Source organism: Crotalus tigris, unplaced genomic scaffold (assembly GCF_016545835.1).
Source record: "Crotalus tigris isolate CLP2741 ecotype Arizona unplaced genomic scaffold, ASM1654583v1 scf7180000017833.3397121, whole genome shotgun sequence".
NCBI classification, from domain to species: Eukaryota; Metazoa; Chordata; class Lepidosauria; order Squamata; family Viperidae; genus Crotalus; species Crotalus tigris.
Window position 1 is genome coordinate 1708102 of NW_024096661.1, and position 20055 is coordinate 1728156.

Below are 20055 nucleotides of genomic sequence, written 5' to 3' on the forward strand. Positions count from 1 at the left end.
AATGTTAAAGTTAAATGATTTTAGGATATTTGCAAAGATGAAAAACTATACAAGTTAGCTTGCCTAAAGGACTTCCATTGATCAACAGACTTTACTGTGCATTAGGCACATGACCAAATGCCTGCTGATGCTACATAGCATGTAAACATTGAAACAACATTTAATATTGGTCATATGAACAGGAACAATAGCTACAGGTAGTCCTCAATTTATGATGGCAACTGGGATCAGAATTTCTGTCACTAAATATTAATCGAATCCCATGTTAAGCTATGCAATTTCCAAGGCAACAACCAAGTCAGTAGGGAAGTTGAAAGTCTCAGGTGGCTTGTAAGCAGGCTAGCAGGCAGGTAAGTAAGCAAGTAAATTGCCAGGTGGGGGATGGCATGAGGTGCAAGGGAGGGTCAGCAAAGTTAGAGGAGGATGTGAGGGAGACACAGCAAGGCTTGGGGAAAAGGTGAAAACGGCTGATGCAGCACAAATGCAGGAGGGCTAGGGAAGGGTACACAAGTGGGGGAGACTTACCCTAGTGACCTTTGATCTTCCCTGCCAGCTTCCACACTGACTTTCTGTGGAAGCCAGCAGGGAAGTTTGTAAATGGCAATCATGTTATCAAGGGGCACTGCAACCAGTAAGTGCAAGCCATTTTCCAAGTGCCCACAGGATTGCAGAATTACTGGGATGGCCAAAACTCTGAAGACCAATCAATACCGCCATTTGTTTAGTGCCATCATAACTCTGAATGGTCACTGAATGAATGGTTGTAAGTCAAGGGCTATCTGTGTAGTCAAAAGAATGACAGCTAGAGCACATCATTAAAGTATAATATATTGCTTTAAGATTTACAGATTAGAAGTCCAAATTTAGTTAATATCAATCTAGTTAACATCTATCAAATGTAGCATACCTATCCTTAGCCATCAGATGCTGTAAATTAAAGAAGTCAAGGCATAAAAAAGAATTAATTGTTGTAGGGAGAATCTAGCCTTCAATCTAACCCTCTGCACTTTTACTCAAAAATAAATTATGGGTTTTACTCACAGTCTATGCATCAGTCTATATTCTCTATTATTTTAACTTATCTCTATTTGCCTGTGAAAATTAAATTGTAGATTTATTATTTTTGATTATTAGATAAGACAGTCAAAACTCAACATTATTAAAACTTGCCAAAAAGCAATGCAGCATATGGAAGATTTTCAATTTGTTACTTTTTCCAACTTTTACTTTGCCTTTTTTGGCCAATAGATCATAAACAAGTTTATGACATCATCTTTACCCACACTGAAAAAACAGCATAGAAAAAACATAAAAAGCATTCTATATCACTTCACAAATGCTTTTCACAAAAACAAAAAAGAGCCTTCAGCTTATTTTTAAATAGACTTATATTTAAACAGACCTTGACTAGTTTTCTAAAGCAACTAAAAATATGTCCCAACAGGACACATAAAACAAACAATTTAAAGCAAAAAGACAAAAATGTATTTAAATCAAAGTTTTGAAATATGTGTTTCATTAATGAAATAAACCTACCCCAAAGATGAGTAAATTATACTCTCTTCTACTTGCTACTGCTAATATAAGAGGTGCGACATAAATGGATAGATTATAGTAAAACACTCTCTAAAACTACAAAAATAAAGTAGAGACATTTTGTCAAATGAGGGTTTGAAAAATATATTTCTGGTCCTGAAGTGCATAAAACAATCCTACTATGTAAAACAGGGAATATTTTGATGAAATCCAACCACTTGTACTTGAGAATAAGAGAAGCAAGCATGCAAAATGCAAATAGTGCAAGAAAATGTAAAATCTGTTTGCCTAAATGAAGCATCATTATGAGAACTGCTGCTCCAGCTATAAAGCCCTGAAAGGAACGTGAGTACTAAAATATAATTCAATTTTAATGGCAATTAATCTAAAAATAATCAATATTACTCTATATGCTAAATGTACCTTCTAGAAATGAAATTTATATCTCACTGTCAAAGGGATCATCAAACAAATGCACATTTAATAGAAATGGTTATAGGATCTTCCAGAACAGTAACTAAAATCATGATTTAAATCATTCAATTTGAATCTTCCCTACTAACATTTTAAATCAAATCTACCTTATTTTCCAAGGAACTGCCCGTAAGAATTTTTACAAATGTCCTCCCTTTCTCATGTTAAATAGGTTACTTTTAATTCTTGGTTAATGGGGATGTAAAACTGATTTTTTTCCTTTTTGAGTAAAGTTTAAAATTAGGACATCTACAATTAACAAATATTTGCCTAAATAGAGATGATATTAGCAAATTTATCATGATGCTTTCTTCCACTATTCTATGAAGTATTTGAACTTCTTAATATGTATGCATGGAAACAAATTGGTCTCATACTGATCTAGCCTAATTTAAGGACATTTATATAACTTAAAAGAATTCTTGTTTAAAAATGTAGTGCAGTAGAAAGCAATTATCTTGTATCTTCAGGTCTCATCATAAAAATATAATTTGCACTGAAAGACTGGAAATATTTTTCTATTATAAGTTTTACTTCCAATGTAGTAACTGAGATAGCAATATGAATTTTACTTTGCTCCCTCTTTATGCATTTGATCAGCAAACAGGAGGATTATAAATCATTTATTTTAATGATTGTAATGCATTCCAATTCAATAAATATAATGAATCATAGCTTTTTCACAGTTTAAAAGCATGTAAAAGTATATTTGTCCATTTCTATATAAATTAAATTTCTTCATATTATATCTATTGGTCTAATAGAGAAAGTATATTTTAAAAACAAACCAAAAACTATCTCTTTTTAGTCAGGAAAATAATTCTTAATACTACAGGTAACAATAACTTTGGGATAAATGCAAAATCACAGCAATCAATACAGAATCTGGGTTTTATTTATATGTTACAGCCGAGAGGAAAGTATTATTATGGAGGAACTACAATACATAATTACATATAATGTCAAAAACTATTTCAAAGCTAAGTATTAGGGGGGATAACAGAATAGAAGCTTCTAATTAAAGAAACACTCTAGACAATGGAGAACAATGGGAGGTAATGTGAAAAACAAAACAGAGAATTCATAGATTAAGGAAGACAAAAGCAATGAACAATAACCCATTTCTTTGTTAGAAAAGGGAAGAGGAGGCAAAGATGCTCTTCGTTTAATATTCAACTTAGTCATTTATTTATTGATCTCAAAGATTCAATAGAATGGGGAAGTGTCCCAAATGGCACAAGAGTTTCATTGTCCTGTCTTGAAAACAGCCATGTTTTAAATTCAATTTAATCAAGCTATTGGTGTCCAATAGCTTTTCTAGTGAAATCCACTTGCTGATTTATTTGTGGTAATACAATTTTGTAATACTAGTAAGCTTTATAATGAAATATTGTAAAGTTCTGATCAAACTAAGTCAGTTGAAATCTGTTGATAACAGCCAATATTTATCATTGTCATGAAATGTTATATTTGCCACTGCAACAATTACTCAGCTGTGATAGTTTCATCTTCTGGTAAATCGTAATACACATCAAAACTTCATTTTTAAAACAAAGGGGGGGAACCCAGCACTATAGCAATTTGTGCCTTTTTTTTCTTTTTCTTTTTTAAAAGGAGGGGGAAGGCAGATAGAAGAACAAGAAAAATGTAAGGCAGTATGATAACCATTATATGGATATTCCATATAATAGTATAATAGTAATCCATTAGAACTAGGTATACCAGGGTCATTAATTGCAAATAAGGAATAACGTATCATATAATACCACATTAAGGTCTGGACTGGTGTTAATAAAGAGCAGAACATCAGAAGCAGAATGAAGTCCTAAACTGGAACTTGACATAATGGATGTATGAATAAAAATAGTTATCAAAATGTGTAGTTAATATAAGCTGCATTAATGAACTCTATATAATCTGTGGTTCAGATTTAACAGCCTACCCAACCCCATATCCCCTATTAATCTATTAAATCAAGTATTTATTGTATTGACTACTTTTCCATGGATGAGTAGACTGCCATAAGTAGCATATTTTATCTTTTAATATACTGTAGCTCTAATTTTAAAAATGACATTTTCATAGATTAAGTATCAGAATCTTTTTCTGACTAGTTATTATTTTTCTTATTTGACCTACTTTCAAGACTAAGCCACTAATTAAGATTTTTGTATGTTTTTAATGAATTGGGGCAATCTGTCTTTTCTAAAATTTTGGGGATCCAACATTATTTGTAAGATTTGTGATTGAAGTCAATACCTGCCAACAGAAATAATTGTCTTCGAATGTAATTTGATCTACATATTCTATAACGGATATTCTTCAGCCAAAATATATAAATTCCAGGCCTCTACTGGGTTTCTTTCATTAATTGGCAATACAGTACTATCAACTGCAAAGCAGTATCAAGCATAATGTATAATGTAATAATGTTCAGTTAACAGAAGAGCAGATTGTCTTGAGGCAGGATGAGATGTCCTACTTGGGTCAGAGTTGTAAATTAGTCTCAAGGTTATGTCTTTGCCTATTTGCCAGATCCATGCAAAGTGTCACACAGATGCTAGAAGCTTCCTGCCTAATTAATACAACTGACGGAAGGGATGTCTGCCTTTGGGGGGAAATATATAAAATTGACAGAACTGTTAGGTAATGGAGGAGGTTGTGTTTGTGCTGTGTGAGTCAGAGGAGGAAATCTGCAGTTGAGGACTAGCAAGAGCAAAAGAATCAGAAAAAGCAATTGGCAGGACAATCTGGCTGGAGAAAAGGACAGCAGTGTTTGCAAGGACAGATCAGGACTTTGACAAAGGTCCTGGAATTCTAAGAAATTCAGAAAAGAGTTGTCTTCTCTTTTCCCATTCTCTTTTTAAAGCAAGTCCAAGAAGTGAAAATAATTTGGCTGTATAACAGAGTAAGCGTATCAAGGTTGTGCTAAGAAGCACATGAATCAAAGAGGAAGAAATAAGACAGTTAAGTTACTAAAATGCTCTGTAAAGAAATGTCTGTATGAAAATGTTTGTACAATTTATTAAGCAAAGGGAGGAGGCAGGGTGAGAGGGGTTAGAGAGAATAAGCACCATTTATTTACTTGAAAAGCAGTGTAACATATTATTACATAATTGTAATTTAGAGTACAATGTGTACATATATGTGTGTGCCTGCCTGTCTAGAAAATTCCTGACATTTTCCCATCCTTTGACTTTCCTGTTATCAAAAGGTACAGGTTTCTCTGTACCTTTTCCGGTACATTCTGACATGGTTCCATTTTAAAACCATTATACAAAAAACTTATTCTGAATGAGGAGTTCTCAACTTCCTCTTCCAAAAAACTTTTGCAATGTTAGAAAGACATTGTTCCATGGGGGCTCCTTTTGTTTTCAGTAGATTCACTCCGCTTCCTCTGATGTGCTTCTTAATGCTTATCTTTAAGCTACAATCTCCTTAGCATAAATGCTGCTTCTCTCTTTATATATCATATATAAAGATGATTCTATAAGGTAACAATGTTTCCTCAACAATGTGTCATTTATAACACAGGAATAGTACAACTATTAAAAATACTGAATACCTTCCAATAGCCTTTCATACTTTTCATAGCAAGCAGGAAGAATCTGAATAGTATTGTTAAAACATAAATAATGGGAAACTGCTGAAACCTACAATTTTTTGTTAGTTTTCCAATGCAAACTGTCCCATTTGAAGCCCTAAGCTAAGGAAAAAAATACACCTATAAGACAATATATGAATTTATATCTAAGGTGGCAATGATCTGCACTACTTTTCAAGCGTATCTCTCTTTGATGAGATATCAGTTTCAAAATTGTTGAAACCACTACTCTAAATGTGAAAGTCTGAGCCAAAGTCATTTGTATCAGTTTGATTGATTCCAAGTTCATACTTTAGAACACAATGATGCTAGCTAAAACCCAACAAGAGTAGTAGCATCAAAATGATTTAAATTTGCAAATTCAACCTTCAATTTTTCAATAGCAAGATTGGCCATGATCAAAGGAAATATATGTAATAAAAATTATACACCTGCTCATACAATGGGATTTTCCAGAGCGTATTTGAAAAGTGGTAGGGGAATCAAACCAATACTAGATGCAATTTAGTGACTGAATGGTATATTTCTAAGCAACATCTGGTGGACTACTTCAACAGATCTACAAGTCCGACAGAAAAACATCCAAAACTAAAAGAAAACGGAACAAATAATTGTTCACAGACTTATATTCAAGCACTGCAAGGGAGCTTGTTGAATTATGATTTATCAATACTGCATTTTAGGTGTTTTTAAGAAGTTTGAGAACGCAGGTAATCTTCAACTTATGACCATTCATTCAGCCACCATTCAAAGTTACAATGTTGCTGCACAAGGTAGACTCACAACCAGCCCTCCAAGTTCTGGCTGTCACAACATGGCCCCAAGATCATAATCTGGGCACCTGATGAAAATTTACTTGATTACTTTACCTCAGTATCTGGAATTGAGTTAAATACTTTCCATCTCTTTACATTGGAGTTTCTATGGGCTTTATAGTATTTGATCCATCTGCTTCCTACTAAGCAACAGGATGTTTTAAACAATTGTACATATATGAAAAAAAGGGAAAATTAAGATACCATGTGAATTTCTTCCCCAGAGTTACTTTCTGCTCAGCCTTTTTGTTTCTCTTGGGCTTCCTTCTCAAGCAATTGTCGTCATCTATTGTTCATGTGTTAGGTCTGGGCGTCTGAACCCAGAATAATTACCTTGTCTGATAAATCTCGTCTTATGCTAATCATTTTTGCCTGTAGCTTTTTTCTTTCTACCAGCAGCTCATTTCTGGTAATAAGTTCTTCATGCAAGACATACATACCCTTCTCCAACAACTCTTGCTAATTTTAGACGAAAATCCACTGAATTTAGACTGGGTGGCTTCCATTTCAAAATGTCATCACATCGCCCAGGCTTGTATTTCTTAAAAATGAAGAGGAAAAATTAAAGAAAGTTTATTTGTTTGCTTAAAAGCCAGTATTTAATAACCTGTTAATCTTTGAGAGAAAATAGTTATAAAGTCATACTGTATCATCCTTTCTTAAGATATATAACACAGAAAGCATTACAATTAGTACCTGAAAGACATTTATTAAGATTCAGTGGTTTAGTGATTAAGGCACTGGCTAGCAACCAGGAGACTATGACTTCTAGTTCCACTTTAAGCATGAAAGCTGGCTGGGCCAGTTACTTTCTCTCAGTCCAAATCACCTCACGTGGTTGTTATTGTGGGGAAAATAGGAGGAGAAAGGAGTATTAGATAACCAGCTTGAGTTATTTATAAAAATAATAAAGGCAGGATATTTTTTTCTTAAAGAGTTTATTAAAAATCTTGTTTCCATTTGTATAATGCAATATACATTATTCATATTATTCATTTTAATCTTCTGAGGGTATTTATTGGGGAATTCATCTGGGCTGGACATAGTGAAGTAAGAAAATTCCCCACCTTTTTCAATTCAGACTTTCAATTCCAGACAGTAATCAGACTTTGATTTTTCAGGTGTCAGATTGATTGATAATTCATGAATGAGAATGCTAGTAGTATATTTAAGACTATGTGGCAGACATTCCAAAGTAACAAATTAAAAAGAAGAAACCTAATATTGATCTGGAAGAAATTCCACATGGTTTTAGGAAGGTAAATAAATAATCATTGTAATATTGGTCAACATATTGTTATGTCCAGTTAGACATACTGAAAGTCACTGAAGTCGATTGTTTTACACCATTGATTCAACTGTGCATAAAAGCTGTTTAATATTGTAGATGCTTGAATCATATGGTTTTCATTGTATCCAATTTCCTTTTTTCTGCCCTATTAAATAAATAAAGATAGTAAAAAAAAGAATAGACTTTCTCGCAATAGTAGAATTCAGGTTTACATGATTAACTGCCCTAGACAGAATTATCTTTCATGAAGCAATCTTATACCTGTTAAGAGTGATCATTAAATTAAGTATGTGTGTATATAAATGTTTAAGCTGTAATAACATAGATATTTGATTTCTTATTCTATATTGTCTGCATCTTCTGCATTTCATTTCTTTTAAATCTACTGTTTATCATTCTTCCAGCCACAAGCAATTTCTCCTTAGATAGAACAATATTTCAGACAGCAAATGAAATTGTCTATATTCCTTGATCATAGCTGATTTCATAAGTGTATCAAACAGATGTCAGAAAAATCTGGTCTATTATTTCTGCTCTGCCCTCAAGTTTACAGTGATATGTTGCCCAGCTTCTTCCTTAGCATTCTGTCACTCCAGCCAGGTGCAGGTATGATTTTTAATTAGATTTCTTGTCTAAACGTTTAAATCAGTGGAGCAGGCTATCTCAAAAGAAATAAATGATGCCCTTCTATGTTCCATTATACTATATTTGATTATTCCTATTATGGCAAACACATTACTGTCTAGTAGAATTTCTAAAATATAAATTGAGGGCAAACATTTTGTCTGCATGCATTATTGTTTCTCTGGGTAATCAACAACCTTTTTGTAAGGCAGACTACCTAATTGGATTCTCTCTCAAACAACTATTTCTTAAGGCTAAACTTCAGATCAGCCAACACTGAGTAAAACCTTACAAGGCGTAGTTTCAACCAGAGACTCCAAGAGTTGACTTATTAGATGCAATTCTAATAACTGAATAGTTGTAAGAGTTAATGTTGTGATAGCTGTAGTTATATATTCTGAAATATGCTGGTACATGAAAATCTTCTATCTAGACACTTATTGAAGCTATATTTGGCACTGCACGATCACAATGATTAGTAACCATTTTCCTGCAAGGAGGGCTGAAATAGCTACAGATTTTTCATACATTTTTAATGAACATCCATGTTCTTAGCATGTCGAGAAAAATACCTGATACCCTCTAAGTTGAATTCAATACATTGTAGGCCAGTGTTTGCTGCCACAGGCCCCGATTCCAACCTGTTTTTAACTTGAGCACAACAATGCCATATAATGCACTAACTAGGTAGCCCAGTGACTTTACAGAAAGACAATAAATAACTTAATGCATGCAATATAGGGAGGTATCTCATGCACTGATAGTATGGATATACATTAAAAGACTAAGCCTGGTCTAGTTCACCAGGAATCAAATATTAAAATTCAACACATTGTTACATTTAGCAGCTAGTCAAACACATATATTAATTGTATCAGTTACTTAATCATTATTGTAATATGGTCAGAAAACAATAACAGAGGGAGGGAGGGTGGGACACATTATTTACAGTTAGCTACAGAACAGAAAAACCAAAACAAAACCATATAGAAAATGTTTCATAATGAGCTCAGTGAAGAACAAACAGAAACTGCATCTTCTGTATTTTTGTTGTTGTTCTTCTCCAGTTTCTGGTAATAGCAAGATTTTTTTAAAAAAACCTAGCCACCTTTTACCTTCTCACATATTATTTATTCCCCTCCTTCACAAGTCTTTTCTTATTTGTTGCAGGATGAAGAGGCATTGTTTTTTTTCAAAAAATAACTGGATTAAGCATTTCAAAAAGAAAAATGGAAGCCTTGCTGAGGTAAAATTGGCATTGTTTTATCTCTACTCTCAATCATGCTAAAACTTGTGAAGTTCTTCCTTGAACTATAATAAATGGTAACTCTCAGAAATCATTTAGGTGGCAAAGGTACCTTTTTTTTCTTTTATGTCTTAACCAAGTTTCAGCCTTCAAAGGCTGAGTGTTTAGTTTCATCTTGTTTACTGACAGCCATAAATATTCAAAATCAGAACTTAAAATAAAGAAGTGTAATTCAAATGTACTTGATTACACAATAATTTTCAACCATTCTGTTGTCTGAATATTTCAAACAGCCCTACTTTTAAGGATTGGTTTTCCATTGCAAAGAAAACAAGATATTAATATTTGGAAACCAATGTTGAACAATTTTCAGAAAGACATGGAAATGAGGAGCAGACACAAACCTCCCATAGAACAGAATGCAGTAGTCTATAGAATATATACCATCTTCCCAAATTAATCCACATGCTGTGTAATATTTTACCATATGCACTTCCACAGTCCCGTGTCCTGCTTAAATGAATGATGGAAGGTTTTACAGACCACATGGCAGCAAATAATTAAAATTGATCACCTGAATAGCATTGCTGTAACATTGCATTGCTTGTTTGCTCCAATAAAATGCATAATAAAAATAAAATAAATTTACTCAGTTTATCAAGTACATATAAGTTTTTGACTAACAAAAGAAGATTCTATTTACTGCAGGGGAGAAAATATTTATACTTAGAGGCAGATAGTTCAATTTGGGAGAGCTTGCCATCTCTCAGTATCAACTTTTTGATCTCTTTTGCAGGCCCTGTAAAAATATTCCAAGGAACATCAGGTTTTTCCAGAATACAATTTGAAGACTAGCTAATCTAACAGCCCATTTGATTTTAAGGAAACAAAACAAAACTGCCAAAGATATCTGACTAATAAGACAGATCAGAGCTCATGTTGACATTTCAGTTGTTAAATAAGTATCTTTCATGCCACGGTTTCTTCCAAAAGCACAGTTTTTCCACACTGACACTCATTTCGTTATCGGAAACAACTGCTTGCAATTAATTAATATGTAATATGAGGATGGGGGACAGGAATGGGCAGCTGAACACTTTTGTCCATGTAATGAGTTATTAAACTGATCACAATCAATGCAAACCCATTTGAATTGACATAATAACTAAGTATCAGATGCCTTCATCTCTATTGTGAACAAATGCATTTCTGTAGTGACTACAGTACCTGAAAAGATTTATTCCAGACCAGCAGTTAGAAGATAATTAGTGGCAGTTTTCTAACTGCAACATCGAAGTACTGACTATTAGTCATTTGTATATATTTTTTATTTATTGCTTAATATTTTTTCATGTCATAGAAAATATGCCAGTTGCTGGGAAATACAAACAGGAGACTGCTCTCATGTTCATATCTTGCTTTGGGATTTCTCATATTTAGCAACTCGTTCACAAAAATGAGAATTAGTATATGGAATTAACAGGTTCTTTAGTCTGATCCTACAATGATTTTACATTTTTAACATGTAATACATAGTGCTGTACAGGTAATCCCCGAGTTACGAACGTTCACTTAGTACTCATTCAATTATGCAATAAGCGGCCCCTGGTGTTTACGAGCAACTCTCAAAATTACGAATGTTGCAGCACCACAGCAGTTGTTCGCCCTTACGAATGACTGCAGAGGCTCTGCAACATTCACTCTATACCCCCCCCCGTTCCCCACAATTGCTCACCCCTCCCTGCCGCACCGGACTCATTTACCTTGCAAAAATCCCCTCTGCCAAAAGTTTCTCCTCTCTGCTGCTTTAAAGGAAAGGAGAGTCAATGGAAACACCTGGGTGCTGTAATATTGCACGAGTTCAGGCCCCCCTTTCTCTTTTGCAGAGAATGAGTGCTTGAACTCCATTTCCTTCTTTTTCAAAGCACTCCATTTGCAGCCAAGATAGAGCTTCCAGCTCCAAAATCAAAGTTTCTGGAGACCGTGATCTGCAAAAGAGAATAGGTGCCTGAACTCACGCGATATTATGGCACTCAGGAGTTTCCATCGACTCTCCTCTCCCTCAAAGCGGCAGAGAGGATTTCTGCAAGGTGAGTCTGTTGCGGCAGGTAGGGAGGAGGAAGCATGAGGTATCTTAGTGGGTTGGGGAGGCCCCCCCTGGCCTTTCCCACCCTGAAATACCTCATGTGCAATTAACAAATTGCGCATTCACCCACACATTCGATTAGCGTGGGCAAAAGCAAGGAGTGATCTCGTTCAAGGTATGAGATTTACTCCCACAAATTCTCGACTTACGAATGGAATGGGCAGGCTCCATTACATTCGTAACTCGAGGACTACCTGTACTTCAAAGATGTCATTCATCTTCTTCCCACCCTACACCCATGCATTAGATTTTTGTTTGTTTCCTAAGTGAAGAACTTTGCTCTTGTTTTTATTAAAATTCATTCTATTTCAGCACATTTTTTCCAACCTACTCAGATAATTTTATTTCTGTCTTCTAGAGTATTAGCTATCTAGCCTAATTCTGTATTGTCTGACAATCTGATATGCATCCCCCTCCACCTATTCATCCAAATTATTGATGGATGACAAAAGAAACACAAGACTGATCATTTCAATGCCATTTGAAGCAATGTAAGTACCACTGATAAGCACTTGAGCACAATTTTCAAGCCAACTAAGTATTTACTTGGCATGTCATCCAGTCCATACATTAGAAGGAACACAGAAACTGTCTTATGTCAAGTCTTTTATCCATCTAGTTTAGTATTGGTTACCCTATTCACAACTCTTAAATGTTTTAAGCTTGAGTGTTTTCCTAGTTTTGTCTAGAGAAGCAAAGAATTAAATCTGGGACTTTTATATGCAAACCAGGGCTCTACCTCTCTGGCTAAAGCCTTTTTTACATCTTGAAAACACAAACAGCATTAACACACTAAGTAGCAGTGATGCTTATGTTAAGTGCCTTTGCAGTACATACAGGCAGAAATGAATATATTTGGGCAGTCTTTGCAATTCACGTATGTTCATGTTAGTGATCAGCCATTTTATTCATCCGCTAACTGAAAATAACTTATCTGATTGGTATGCTGCATCAACACTCTTAAATCTATATATCTATTTCTGGAACTGCAGGTTTTGTATCTGGCTGCACATTTAACAGTAGGGAAAGGATACCGAGCAAGGCTTCTCATATTCTTTCCATCTCCTTAAACATAGATTTGTTCTGGCCACATGGTAAGGAAAAGGGAAGACTTACAGTAGAGGAATCAACAATATTCTTAATAAGTATCCAACTGCCTCTCCTAGAGGGATAAATTGAGATTTTTTTACTAGAATGTTCTTCTCTACAAACCCTAGCTACATCAAGCAAATAAGATGATTGGGAGATCAGCAATTAAGTCCTCTATACAGATTGAAAGAATTGAAGGCTTCACCTTGAAAAGATTGGATGGAGGTAAACAAAAGGATATTAATGAAAAGAAGCTCACCCTTGTTCTCGTCACCTTACAGAACAGGAGAAAAAAAATAATAGACTTCAGATAAAAGGAAAACAGATTCTCGCTGAAGGTTAGAAAAAATATTCTAACCATAAGAACAGTTTGATAGTGGAACTATCTGAGATCGAGGAGCCTGTTGTCATAATAGAGTTCTAAGCCAAGATAATACATCTTAATGTCCTTGCTTGAGTAGTATGAAGCTTTAATAAAAATGTTCAATGGAGACATGAACTTATAAAGGAAAAAAAATATGTTCCCAAGGACATTATTGCAACATGATTGAGAGAAAATGTGGAGGGTGCTCTCTAGAAGCAACCTGGAATTAAGGAGAAACTTCCTAAACAGTGAGGACAATTAACCAGTGGAACAGCTTGCCTCCAGAAATCGTGGGCGCTCCATCACTGGAGTCACTTGTTTGAAATGGTATAGGTTCTCCTGCTCCAGCAGGAGGCTGGATTAGGACCTCCAAGGTCCCTTCCAGCTCTATTCTGTTCTGTCCCCTCAAAAAAGAGTTCAGTTCTAGAATGTTCAAAGAATGCCTGTGCAACCATAAGAAAAACCTGCCCATAATGAACAGAAATCACAGTGAAAAATGTAAAAATATTACATAAACATTTTCCGTAAGATTCTAAAACATCAAGCTTCCCTGGTATTTCCTACAAAAGATCCTAAAAGTCACATATGTCAACAACAAACAACTATCTTGCTTGAAAAAAATACTTTCTCACAAAATTTTCTCTTTTGCATTACATGCAGGATAAATCTGAAGCTGGGTTCCAAAAGTCTGGCATGACTTTTACAAAAATGTCTTGTAATATTATTATTATTATTATTATTATTATTAATTATTACTGTATTATTTTCAAATGTAGGCCTACAGAAGTACTGATTTAGTGGGCAGCCACTTACCTCCAGTGATGACAAAACTCTCTGACTTCTGGAATGCGTTTCTCATAAATCTCCATCTATGATAAAGCATATTAAAGCTTTATAGCCCTGAAATATTTCCTTAGAGAGGAAACAAAATTCCATAACTGGAATATCATATTGGAATTTGGGAAATCTAGCAGTTGCATTAAATAGCTACAGTTAAAAAGTTGAGGAAAAAAGTTTACTCTCTAGTCATGCATTCTATAAATTTCTTCTTCTGTCACAATTAAAATTACAATTAGGTAACAACTGCTGGAAGTTTCAGGTGGCTGTTCACAGGTTTTTCAGCTAGCCTTAGGTCATAACTTCCATCCTATGAAATCTATTTTAGGATGGGGTAAGAATTCAGATGTGAAAAAGTCACAATTTAAACAATGACACTGTTTATTGCCATGGATACCGATAATTTTATAAACTATAATTTCACATGTTACGAACTTTGGTATAGGGAATCTTTTTTATTTTCTTAATGGTTTTTGATTCTAATGGTTTTGTTTGTCAAAAGGTTATAATATGCAATGGAACATTAAAATGTATGAATGATCATTGTTTTTCCATCAGTTTCTCCACAGCTTCAGAATAAAGATTTGCTTTAGCAAAAAATCAGACAACTGGACACAGCTGCACTAATTTAGGATTTTTATAAATAGTGCAATGGGTTTTCAATATCTAGATTAAAAATTAACTTCAAACCTAATCCATTTTGCCACCTTGGCCCATCTAATTCAAGTGCCTTGGATAAGTCACATCTGGCAATACTTCTTTTGAAGTGGCAACAAAATTCTGGATTGGCTGCCCTGCACTCCTCCTCTTCCTCTTCCCCCACTCACATCACCCTCCTCTTTTGAACAGGTACTACCACTTTCACTAAACAAGGAGAGACAATTGAATTATAACTTGGTTGCAAAAATATTTATAATATTTCAATAGTTCTTCAGAGCCTTTAAGAAAAAAAAATGTCAGATCAACATGTTTTACTGTATATTGTATTTGTAATTACAGAGTATAAATGTCTATTTCTCAGGCAACAGCATTTATTACTCAGACTTCAAGCCTCATTAAACATCATATTTCATAAAGCAGCTAATCCTTTTCATGATACTCTATTCTACTGAGCAAAGAAGAAACATGACCACATTTTATCCACAGATTTAGACATTTATAATTAGAACCATTATTTCTTTGATATTTCAGACCACACGAAAAAACATTTCAGATTTAGAGGGAAACAGCTACAAAGGTTATCAACTTTTATTTCTACTAAGTATTACTTCCTTCTGCTTCTAAGTGCAAAAATCACACCACAAAAATGGGCAACTTTGCTACTTGAATTTTGGCAATTTGATATGGGAACACAAAAACAGATGAAGGCAGGTCACAGCTTGCCTACCCTTATTTAATGTATGCCAAATGACACCATAATCAAGCATAGCAACTTGTAAATTTGAGATAAAGATAAATGCAGAAAAACTGAGTTTCTAATTGCCCTAGCCGTGAAACATTCAAAAGGGCACTGCCCATAAGCCCAAGGCCTATGGCAGCAATTAAGATGGCTGGACAAATCATAGGTTTTACATGTCCTGGTAGAGATCACTAAAACTGAGAAGCCAGAATGGGGAGAAAAAAAACATTGCATATATTTTAAAAAATCTTTATAAACTGTAGAATTCAGGGATACTGAAAAAACAAAACTGGTAAAGAACAAGCCAAGATAAGTAGTTTACAAGTTACAATGTCCCAGTTGTTCCAGTCTCCAGCTTTGCTAGCCATATATGAAGAACATTATTATTGGTGGAGCCAGGAAAATTACTGCAGTAATTTGTATTGGTTCTCTCAGATATGACATTCCTGGTTAGTTACTCCTCAGCCTTAAAAAACAGTTCATTTGTGGGCTATTCTTCCCCTTAACCAAATATTCTGTAGACTTGATCAAACTCTGGCAAAGTTTGATTCAAACGGGATGTCTAAAAAGATAGATTTAAAAAAAAACCTTCAATCTCCATTACTAGATACATTTATTGTATCTTTCATGCCCTACATAGAAGGGCATTTACATTGCTACAATTTTATGCCCTGCCCTCAGAGATCAGGATTATCTTTGAATATATTGGGACCATAAGGATTCAAGGTCGAGTTCACAACACCTTAGAAAACCTTTTTTTATCATACTATAATTTCCTTAAGCCACTTACTAGCAAGTTTTCTTGCCTGTCACAATCAGTGATTATAGATCAGCTGCTGCAAGATCAGTGCATCAAAACGTCTAAGAAAGTCACAAGAGTCCACAGCTGCAAATAAGTGTATTATAAATCAACATGTTTTGTTCCTCAACCAGCTAAACCCAGGTATTTTTTTCTTTTTCATTTCTCTCTTCTACAATTATTCTAAGTCTGTTATGAGCCACAATTCAGAATGTGACTCTGACCTTGACTATGTTTCTCCAGTTGAATCTGTGGATTGTGAGATTCAGGACTGTCAGCCTCCAGAATTATTAAGCTAAGACTGATTTGAGGCTGATCACCCACAGATATCTCCTGTTCAGTTACAGCAGGGAGATGAGGCACAAACCCCAAATCTAGAAGGTAAACAGAGCAATGTTCCTCAATGAGGCTCCTCACTAGATAAAAGGTAAGGCATGAGTAATTGCAGCCACATGTCTGCAAACAGATTTAAATAGCTGCTATTCTTTTAGTATTTGTTGGAAATAACTGTTCAGCATTCCAGTTTGTGATACTTGTTCCCGCTTCTTGATTCTTGGACTATTGGATTTGGCATTCTCTGATTTTTGGAATATATTAGGATTACTCTCTTACTTCTTGGACTGTAATCAGCACTTTTCTAGTGTTTTCTGCTAGATATTTGAATTATGGTCCTGTCTGCTGTTATCTGCCTAAACTGCAGTAAACACTTCAGTTTCTTAGAAATTCCATGTGTGTGCCTGCAACCTTGAAACAGAACAAGGTTCTCTCACCAATCTCTATACAGAAGATCAATATCTTTTGTAATATTTTATTAGTTGCCAAGTTTGATCTATTCATTATGTTGACCTTTGTTGTGTTACGAATGTGTCCATAATCTATAATTATTATTACTACTACTTAATAATTACTATTAATTACTATTTTTATAAATATTTCTTTTTTTCTTTATTTATGATCTATGACCATTTACAAATAAGTGAATATGGCAACAGCCAACCATGATCCTATAATGCCAGATCTGCCCTAAGCCTTTGAGATGATAATGATAATGACTGTTGCTCTTATTGTATTCCTTTCACTGAGAAATATTTATAAAGTGGTTACTTCTTTACTCTGTCATGTATGTATACACATCTACAAATAGCAATCTCTCAAATGAAAAGCTGAAAGCACTGTACAGAGTTGAATTAAATAAGATACAAAACATCTAGACCTTTTTCCAGGATAGCCTCAAGTATTTTATGACTTGAATTCAAAGAACATCATAATGCAACATACAGAATTTTCCTTTCAAAATTTATATCCTAATGTATTTGATGAGTTTTAATTACATTAAGTGCATATCCTCATAATATATCTAGATTAAAATTGCTACTGCTAAATTTAACTGTGCTTAATTCTGCAAGAATAAATTTCAATAGTTAATTGGGGGAAAGGCTGTGATATTTCATTTTTCTGTCAAGTTATCAAAAGCTGAGTAGTACATATATTGAAACATGTTAAAACTTTAATTTTGGACTTTACTTCTACACAAATATATAAGTTTTGGTGGTTAGACAGTTTGTCTAATGCTGCCTTGCTATGAGGATAAAATGGAGTTTCAGTGTACCATGAAAAGGAAAGGAAGGGGCTGTAATCTTGAGATTATTCTCCATCTGAAACTACTGAATAGCCAGCAATAAAGAAACATTGGATCATTTTAGGTGATAAAATCCTGCTTTAATTTTGGAATACATCCACGATAAAAAGTGTTTATCCTTTCCAACACAATAAAATGCTGAAATTAAGTAAATAATTCAAATCTTTTGTCAGGATAGTTCTTCCAAAAGGGAACAAAATAGGACTAATGTTAATATACTGGGAGAAGCCAGTAAAAGAGAGACTGGGCAAGATCTGGCTGGAGACTGCAGATAAAAAGAAAAAAAAACAAAATAGCCCTACCTATGGGAGAGGCACTGGGGGGGGGAGTATGGAGTGTTGCTGAATTATCCAATCTGAGCCCTATTCGTTCATCACATGACCCAGGGAAACAACCAGAGATAAGACATTTGATCACTACACAGAACAAAACACAGATATCCCCTTAGACACTGGTGGTAAAGGAGTTCCAGAAGAACTTTTTAAAGAACTTTAAATTTTTAAAGAACCAAAGAACTTAGAACTTTTTAATATAAACCAGAATATAAACTTGTTTTTCAGAATAAACTTTCATTTTTATTTTGCTCACCTCTGGTTAATAAAAAAAAATCACTGGACAAGTGAGGCAGAAGAAATATTAAATATGTTTGCCATATTTATTTATTTATTTATGAGACTTATATACCGCTTTAAGTGCAAGCACTCTCTAAGCGGTGTACACCAGTAAGCAATGTATATATATATTGAGTTGTTTATAGAAATAAAAAGATGGGATATAAACAAAATAAATAAAGCACCTCCGAACATTCAGTGCCATTTACTTTTGGCATAATACAGAAAAAAATTAAAACTATATACTGAAGACTACATCTAGAATTCCTGTCCAGCTAGGGGAAAATGAAAGGATGGAGTATTAGCAATCAGTAGAGGCACTCCAGAACAGTTTCTGAGAAGAAAATGAACAGGGTTTCATCTGAAACATAGGCTGTAATACCAGCATTTTGAGAATTGGATAGGTAGATAGGCAGGTAGGTAGGTAGACAGATAGACAAATAGGTAGACAGTGTCTGATATTTCAATGTTTTTTTAAAAAAAGAATGCTGAATACTATTTTTAAAAGAATTTTCAACACAGAAATAAAACTGATCTTTTTTTTATAAATTCATTCACTAGTTCAAATAGGCTTTTCAGACTTCTGAAGCCATGCTTGATAAACATATGGCTTTTTTTCCCCCCCAAGAACAAAAATCCCTAAAGGCAGTAGGAAAAGGAATGCATTATGCATGGTTTACCACAGTGTGGAGAAGTCGGCAATTAATATGAACCATGTAACAAAACCGGTCTAATTTCATTTATAGAATTCTTGAGTAAGAATTACTCAAATAATTGTCCAAGTGCAATTTAAATATTTTAATATAAAATTACAGCAAGGACTAAGAATCCAAATTTATTGTGGCTTCTATGATAAAACCCTGTAGTGTAATTAAATGCTTGCTGGTACTGGTAGACAGACAGACAGATTCATTGCAACTGAGACTATATTTTAAATAAATTTTGAAGATTATATATTATTTAAACATATGATAAAACTAACATACAATTAAAGTACAGTTTCCCACAGAGATAAAAGTTGGTTTATTTTAGTCTAAGCTATAGATAATAAATTGGCTCTCAATTCTGTCAGTCATTTAATTACAGAAAAAGCAATTCAATTTAATAATATGTAATTTAAAAGTTAAGATCTCATAGGATGTTACAGATTTAATTGCAAGTAACTCTTTTAATTTTCTGTATCTTAAACCTAAAAAAGGGTGGAGTAAGAAACTGTAATACTCAATGAGGATATTTTACACAGATAAAATAGATAATAAATGACCTAAGTAGGTAAGCCTTAATCCCATGTACAGTATACATAAGAGAAATAGGATGCATCAGATTCATGTCATTCATTTTTCCAAATGCGCAGGTGCAAAAACAACATTAATACCTCAACAAATTCAATTCCTGTAATATGTGCCACCTCCAAATCAAGCATAATACCACCAATTTTACTCATGGATTTTGACTTCAAAATTTCACTAGGCAATATAGCTTAGAATGCCTGTTACAGAGCCTGACATGTGGTCTATCCATTGCTTATTGTTCACATGTTAATTTCTCCCATGCCTGAGGCACTGAATAAATAGGCATTGT

The 20055-nt window shown here is 34.1% G+C and overlaps 1 protein-coding gene across 3 annotated transcripts in view; it reads right to left on the bottom strand.

Moving 5' to 3' along the window:
• The window catches only part of RNGTT (RNA guanylyltransferase and 5'-phosphatase), a 134520-nt gene that overhangs the window by 19652 nt on the left and 94813 nt on the right, over positions 1–20055 (bottom strand). For all 3 annotated transcript variants that reach the window (XM_039343100.1, XM_039343099.1, XM_039343098.1), the window contains one exon: positions 6870–6970. In XM_039343100.1, the coding sequence (XP_039199034.1) occupies positions 6870–6970 (101 nt within the window). The remainder of the gene's footprint in view (positions 1–6869; positions 6971–20055) is intronic.